At 41.3% G+C, this 7,899-nt stretch overlaps 1 protein-coding gene across 2 annotated transcripts in view; it reads right to left on the reverse strand.

The window, feature by feature from the left end:
- Positions 1–6,244, reverse strand: part of meak7 (MTOR associated protein, eak-7 homolog) — a 34,369-nt gene extending 28,125 nt beyond the window's left edge. Inside the window, exons 1-5 of one of the 2 annotated variants that reach the window (XM_020612790.1) lie at positions 6,141–6,244; positions 4,804–4,980; positions 2,064–2,327; positions 1,760–1,904; positions 1,452–1,663 (exon numbers count right to left, since the gene is read on the reverse strand). In XM_020612790.1, the coding sequence (XP_020468446.1) occupies positions 1,452–1,663; positions 1,760–1,904; positions 2,064–2,327; positions 4,804–4,974 (792 nt within the window). In that variant the 5' untranslated portion in view covers positions 4,975–4,980; positions 6,141–6,244. Of the gene's footprint in view, positions 1–1,451; positions 1,664–1,759; positions 1,905–2,063; positions 2,328–4,803; positions 4,981–5,588; positions 6,085–6,140 lie in introns of those variants that run through there. The other variant, XM_020612791.1, reaches the window with a different exon arrangement.
- Between the last annotated feature and the right edge of the window lie 1,655 nt (positions 6,245–7,899).

Consider the following 7,899-nt stretch of genomic DNA (forward strand, 5'->3'; position numbering starts at 1 on the left):
GATAACTAGATAGAAAGTTGATTACTGTTAGGAGACAGAATGTTTATTATTATTATGACGTGTTTAATCATAATTGTAATCATAATATTTTCTTATGCTTAATGTCATGACATGTCACTAGATGTCATGTCAGAATGTCTTAGATACACACCACACAATCAACAGACAATCACACATTGATTTTCTTCATGCTTTGACTACTGCTATGGTCAGCTGCAAAGCTGGCACCGGAGACGTCATGGTCTGGCGTCCCTGAGTAGTATGGGCTAGCCCAAAGTGATATAATGTATAGGCCTGTTATGGTTCGGGGGGCTTTGTCCATCTTCCAGCTGCCTGCGTGCATGTTGGAGGTGCAAAGACTCCTGAGCGTGTAACGTTAATTTTACCTGTGATCATTGAATAAATCAGCACTGTTTTGAAGTTACTCGGACTGCTTCGTCTCTCAGAGTTAATGTGGTGAAAAGAACGGGGGTCAACAACAGCATCCACACAATAAAAAATAAAGAACAGGAGAGCATAGTGTGGATAATAATAATGATAGTAAGGTCTAGACCTGACTTTGCAACATGTCCTGAGATGACTTATGTTGTGATTTGGTGCTATACAAATAAAACTGAACTGAACTGAACTGAACTGAACTGATCCACAGTCCCAATTCATACCGTCAGGTGGAACAGTGATAAGTGCCTCCATGAATCAAAATTTGATTTTGGCCCCTAAGGGAAGACCAAACAGTGAGTTCACAACTAAACCAACAGCTGTGGTTCCCCGCTCAGACCGCCATGTAGCCACAGTAATTAACTATCAAAACTAAACCATAGACATTCTGCTGAGCTGAAGGGTTATAGTCTTGTTTTGTCATTCTGTCCTCATTCATGTTTCCTTGTCTTGCATTGCTCTTCACAATGGAGCTGCTGTGGAAGTAAAAACAAGATACAGAATCTCACAGGTCACACTAACACCAGTGGTAGGTTGAAGCTGAGCACTCGTCCTTCTCAAATGATAAAAATCACAGCACAAGTTCTTACTTTAACACATCGGATGCTAGAGAACATTCTAAACAACGGGGGCGACTGTGGTTCAGTGGGTAGAGCAGTCGTCTCCCAACCAGAGGGTTGGCGGTTCGAATCACAGTGCCTGCAGTCCACATGTCAAAGTGTCCTTGGGCAAGACACTGAACCCCCAAGTTGCCCCCGTTGGTTAAAGCCACCGGTGTGAGTTGGCACATCAGATGACTGCCTCGGTTCTGTACCGGAAACAAATTCATTGTGTGTGTAACATACTTGGCCAAATAAAGGTGAACACATTCCACCTTTTTAAACTTCTTTAAAAATCAGTAGCACTGTGCTACGGTTTTAGAGCTTTCACCAAAAATCTGGTCAAACCATAAAAAGAGTGAACAAAGTTTGTTCAGAATCCACATATGACAAAAAATACATTAGTATTCTAACCTGTGGTGCCAGAAACATGAGGGTGGGAAGGTCCAGCAGACACCTTAGTTCCTTCCAGGGTGTCTCCTTGCAGGGGGGCAGCAGGGTAGGGGCCGGCCGGCCAGTCAGGGGCACGTTTAAGGCCTCAGCCACCAGGATCTCCAGGTACAAAGAGACCTGGGAGACCCTGAAGATCCAGTCCTCCAGACAGGACACATCACATTCTCCCTGTTCTGAGGAGTGAAACAGGGTGAAGTGAGGAGAGGAGAGTCAACAGTCACATTTCCTTACTTTTAATATGTTCAAAAACCTTTAGATCACATGTTTACCTGACAGTCTGAGTTCAGAACACATATGCTCTGCCAGGACTTTGACACCCAGGGAGCTATCACCCATTCTCTCTGGCCTCCAGCCCTGCAGACGCTCTCTGGTGACCAGAATCTGAACTACTGCAGTGATCAGGTCCTGTAGGAACTATAGGAAAGGGGACCAGAACCAGAGCATGGCATGAGTAGTGAAGGATGGAGTAGCAGAATGAGAAGGAAGGGCTGTGGCAAAAAAACAAAGCAGCAAAGAAGAGAAACACCGTCACACCAACATCTTATTTATTATTGAAGATTACCTTGTACTCACCTCCTCTACCTGCACACATGTGACAACCTTTGCTGCCCCTGTTCCATTCTGGGACATGGTCATGACAAGAGGAGCCTGTTCTTCAGCAGTGCCACGCAGGGTGTCTGCAAGGAAGATGACCAATTGCTCCTGACTTATTCCAGAGACAGAAGAAGCGCTAGTCTTCCCAGAGGCTGTGTGTGCTGCCATGCCAGGGTCGATACTACACATGCAGTGGTAGATCCTCCTCACCATGGAATCTGGTGCCAGGCTGCCCACTGACGACTGGCAGAGACAAAAGGAAGAGCTGATTATATTCAGGAAACAGACTCACAGAAACTATCTTTACCTCTCAGAGGTATATATATATAAAAAATATCTTGGATAGTAATGACATTTGCTTAGTGGTGCAAGGGCACAAAATACAGCTGAAAGAGAGAAAGTGCCTATTTCTGAGTGTGTACAGTATACCTCACTGTAGGAATCTGTAAAAGTACAAAAAATTAGGAAAAATAACTGATCATTAAATATATAGTGAAAAAAGTTTCAGCTTTGTACCACCAGCCACTTTATTAGGTACACCTGTACAAATGTAAGCACTTCAATGCAACACTTCTGCCTTAACATCTATGTTTATGAAGCTCAACATGTTTCAGTTTGTGGTGAAATTGTCATAAATTCAATGATATGTTTATTATTGAGGTCACAGATAAAGTTAGTATTGTACTGGAAAACATCATATTCAGAGGTGGTGCTGTATTCTGTCCCTCTCATGTGTGTAGCGGGGGAGGACAAAAATATAGAGACACCTCTGAATATACAGTGCCTTGCGAAAGTATTCGGCCCCCTTGAACTTTGCGACCTTTTGCCACATTTCAGGCTTCAAACATAAAGATATAAAACTGTAATTTTTTGTGAAGAATCAACAACAAGTGGGACACAATCATGAAGTGGAACGAAATTTATTGGATATTTCAAACGTTTTTAACAAATAAAAAACTGAAAAATTGGCCGTGCAAAATTATTCAGCCCCCTTAAGTTAATACTTTGTAGCGCCACCTTTTGCTGCGATTACAGCTGTAAGTCACTTGGGGTATGTCTCTATCAGTTTTGCACATCAAGAGACTGAAATTTTTGCCCATTCCGCCTTGCAAAACAGCTCGAGCTCAGTGAGGTTGGATAGAGAGCGTTTGTGAACAGCAGTTTTCAGTTCTTTCCACAGATTCACGATTGGATTCAGGTCTGGACTTTGACTTGGCCATTCTAACACCTGGATATGTTTATTTGTGAACCATTCCATTGTAGAATTTGCTTTATGTTTTGGATCATTGTCTTGTTGGAAGACAAATCTCCGTCCCAGTCTCAGGTCTTTTGCAGACTCCATCAGGTTTCCTTCCAGAATGGTCCTGTATTTGGCTCCATCCATCTTCCCATCAATTTTAACCACCTTCCCTGTCCCTGCTGAAGAAAAGCAGGCCCAAACCAGGATGCTGCCACCACCATGTTTGACAGTGGGGATGGTGTGTTCAGGGTGATGAGCTGTGTTGCTTTTACGCCAAACATAACATTTTGCATTGTTGCCAAAAAGTTCGATTTTGGTTTCATCTGACCAGAGCACCTTCTTCCACATGTTTGGTGTGTCTCCCAGGTGGCTTGTGGCAAACTTTAAACGACACTTTTTATGGATATCTTTAAGAAATGGCTTTCTTCTTGCCACTCTTCCATAAAGGCCAGATTTGTGCAGTATACGACTGATTGTTGTCCTATGGACAGAGTCTCCCACCTCAGCTGTAGATCTCTGCAGTTCATCCAGAGTGATCATGGGCCTCTTGGCTGCATCTCTGATCAGTCTTCTCCTTGTATGAGCTGAAAGTTTAGAGGGACGGCCAGGTCTTGGTAGATTTGCAGTGGTCTGATACTCCTTCCATTTCAATATTATCGCTTGCACAGTGCTCCTTGGGATGTTTAAAGCTTGGGAAATCTTTTTGTATCCAAATCCGGCTTTAAACTTCTCCACAACAGTATCTCGGACCTGCCTGGTGTGTTCCTTGTTCTTCATGATGCTCTCTGCGCTTTAAACAGACCTCTGAGACTATCACAGTGCAGGTGCATTTATACGGAGACTTGATTACACACAGGTGGATTCTATTTATCATCATTAGTCATTTAGGTCAACATTGGATCATTCAGAGATCCTCACTGAACTTCTGGAGAGAGTTTGCTGCACTGAAAGTAAAGGGGCTGAATAATTTTGCACGCCCAATTATTCAGTTTTTTATTTGTTAAAAAAGTTTGAAATATCCAATAAATTTCGTTCCACTTCATGATTGTGTCCCACTTGTTGTTGATTCTTCACAAAAAATGACAGTTTTATATCTTTATGTTTGAAGCCTGAAATGTGGCAAAAGGTCGCAAAGTTCAAGGGGGCCGAATACTTTCGCAAGGCACTGTAATGTAGTCTAGCTTTGAACTGCCTACACTTGTACAGGCGTACCTAATAAAGTGGCCGATGGGTATATATATATATATATATGTGTATATATATGCATCTATGACTTTTTTTCATATGTACTTACTTATTTATCTATTCATTCACACTTTATAAAGGCTGGTAATGTTTGTCTTATAAAACAGTAGATATTCCTTTTACCTGAGAATCATTTCATCTGCTAATGCATTGAGTTTTAAAGTTATACTGACGTAAACTGTTGGCATGGACAGGTGCCATGCACAATTATAAAACCGACTTTTATGGTCAAACCTGAAGCATCTTAAGTGTTAGAGTCTTTCCTGCTTGTGTTTTCCCTGGGGCCCCTGAGGAGCCCCCAGCACCACCCTGGAGCCTGTCAAAGACTCCCTCAACCACAGGCCGCTCTTCGGGGCGGAAGCGGGCCAGTCGTTTCTGCACCACCACGCTCTCAGTGTTACCCATAGTGCTCTACAGTCGGATACAAAACAGGACAGAACACACCTTAGTGTTTTTATGTTTACAGTATACACACTGAGGCACAGTTTTAAAAAAAGTCCATCCTGAAACAGCATGCATATTGTGCCTCACTTACTTCAGACACTGTATTCATATGTAAAATACAAACACGATGATTTCCACATTTTGAATTTGACTAACTTTGAAGGCTCTTATTAAACTGACATGTTCCAATTTCTTTGGTTCCAACTGGATGTCTTACAGCCCAAACCCCGTGATCAGCATCTGTTTCATGGGCTTCATCTTAACTGGTACCTGAACTGTGTAATATTACAATAATGGTGTGTTCAAGGGCTGGCCCATAGAAAAATACTGCAAGACTTGTATATGGTGTTGGAGCAAAATAAGTCCATAGTCTTTCACGACCAAACGGACAACACAACATGAACAATGATAAATTTAAAGTGTTAAATTGTATTTTACAGAGTTGTTGTTTTGCAAAACTAAAGGTATTTAGCCGTGATTTATGCGATGTAGATGTTTATTAATAACCAATGAAACGATGAGTGTTTAACAGTAATGCTAGCTATCTCCATATTCAAAACTTATGGACTTATCACCTTGGGCCCTCGATGACTTTCTAATGGTAGCTTGCTAACATACAGTACTTATGCGTCCTTTGAATACTTCTAGTGCTCTCCATCTCCGACATGCCACACCGATGTTAACCCTGGGTTTGCTTCGTTCTTTGTCGCCCTCTTTCTGTACTACAGAACGCGGCCTCTTGGGTCTAACACCTCCGCTCCCATCCTGGGTTGGACCCGCACAGTGCGCCTCCACGGTGCGTCTTTGACATGAGCCATGGACATACTGTATATTCTAACATCGGGGACGTTGAAGAAGTGCGGTGCGGATTGTAACACTGACAAGAAATAAACACAATGCCAACAATACTGATAGACATTTTTTTACTTGATTTATCCGAATTTGTGCTAAATCTTGGTTAATGCAGGATTAACGCTAGCACAACGTTACTTTTGTATCCATTACCGAAATGGCTGTAAGTTATATGGAACACTCTGGGTGTCAACTTTAATAAATAAATGATATGCGCGATGCTCTCAAAACTAGGAAACCTCGCATTTAACACAATGTCCCTGTGAGCCACTAACCTTTCAAAGTACAGCAGCTACTGTAACCCTTCCATCTTGCTTATGACGGCTTCTAGTGGCAGCAAAACGTAAACTTCCTGGTGGTGGTACACATGACACTGATAACAGCCAATCAAATGAGAGACTTGCTCACGTGCTTCACTGTGACTGGTCCATGATGCCGGCAGGCTGGAAAACTCGGCATATCTAGTAATTATTTTTTTTATAAATGTTTTTATTAAACAACAATGCAGATCAATACAAAGTTTTAAAGTACAAATTGTTGCAACAGATGTATAACAGTGCATTTAGAACATAACAGGACAAAAGTAGGCATATAATAAGAAGGTGAAAAAGAATAACAGCACCAAACAAGTGAGAACAAAGAAAAGAAAATACAAAGAGGTAAAGCTATTCTGATATAAAATTAAAACGTTTGAGCAGGTCAATGGTTTTGGTTCGTTTTTTGTTGGGGTGGTTTAATTGTGACAGTGTTTGGAAGTAATTGTTAGGATCAGAGGTGAGCGCTTGTTTCGTTTCAGCTCGTTTATGCAGCGCCTGGCGATTACGTCATCGGTGAGGGACAGTGTTGTCATTCTTAATTTTTTAGATCAAAGCAAAAGTCAGTCCAAAATACTGTAACATGTGCACATTGAAAAAAAAGATGCTCTAAAGTTTCTAGCTTGTTGCAAAAGGAGCATTTTTCTTCTATGTTTGGAATGTATTTACAAATAATAGAGTTTACTGGGTAAAATTTATGTAAGATTTTAAAACAAAGTTCTTTAGCTTTGTTGGACAGGACAAATTTGTAGGGCAAAGTAAAAACAGTATTCCATGTTCTTCCACCAAGAGTCTGGCATGTCCATTTATGTTTAACAGCTGTTGTTGTTCTTGGAATGAGGCAGTTTCTTATAAAGATGTTGTTGAATCTTTTACCAAAGATAGAAGTGCCATTAACAGAAATATCTAAATTGATAGAGTCGTGTGTGTTTGAGAAGGAGCATGCTAAATTGAGAATGCCAGATGGAAGTGCATTAATAACAGTATTATACTCATGCTGGGAGACAGGCATATCTAGTAATAGTATGTTCACACCCGATGGGACATTTCTTCTTCTTCTTCTTCTTCTACTTCTACTTGTTCTTCTACTTCTACTTCTACTTCTTCTCTTCTTCTTCTTCTTCTTCTTCTTCTTCTTCCAAAATGCTGCAGCCAGAGTACTGAGAGGAACTAGCAAGAGAGATCATGCAGTATTTCTTCCATAGGCTGAAAAACTTTAGCTGGACTAGATTTCTAGGTCGAAGATGTGGGTAAGGAGGGGGAATCAACATCATTCTTTTGACAGCTCATCAGCTAATGTTTGATACTCATCACACACAGCATCTTAAAAAGGGGAAACCATATTTCACCTCTGCCTGGAACAGAGACAGCTGGGAAAAAAGAGCCAGCTGATGTGAGGTCTAATTAAATTAAGGTGGTTTATATGATTATCAGCTCTCTGTGAGAGATGGAGTAGCCGGCCTTCACTTTTGCTCATGACGTTTGCTGTTTCTCTATGTTAACTTACAAAGACAGCTCTGTGCGTGTACATACTAAAGAGTCATCTGCTCAACTACATTTATAAAACCAGCTTTTTAAAGGAGCACTCAACTGATATTACACTTTATCAGTTTACTAGTAATGTGCACACCCAAACAAATCCCTGTGGTAGACTTCATCACAGCCACAGAGACAGCCATTAGGAACAACAAGCTGGCCGAGACAGAGGCAGACGAAAAGA

The sequence above is a fragment of the Monopterus albus genome, unplaced genomic scaffold, assembly GCF_001952655.1.
Source record: "Monopterus albus unplaced genomic scaffold, M_albus_1.0 scaffold127.1, whole genome shotgun sequence".
In the NCBI taxonomy this organism is placed as follows: Eukaryota; Metazoa; Chordata; class Actinopteri; order Synbranchiformes; family Synbranchidae; genus Monopterus; species Monopterus albus.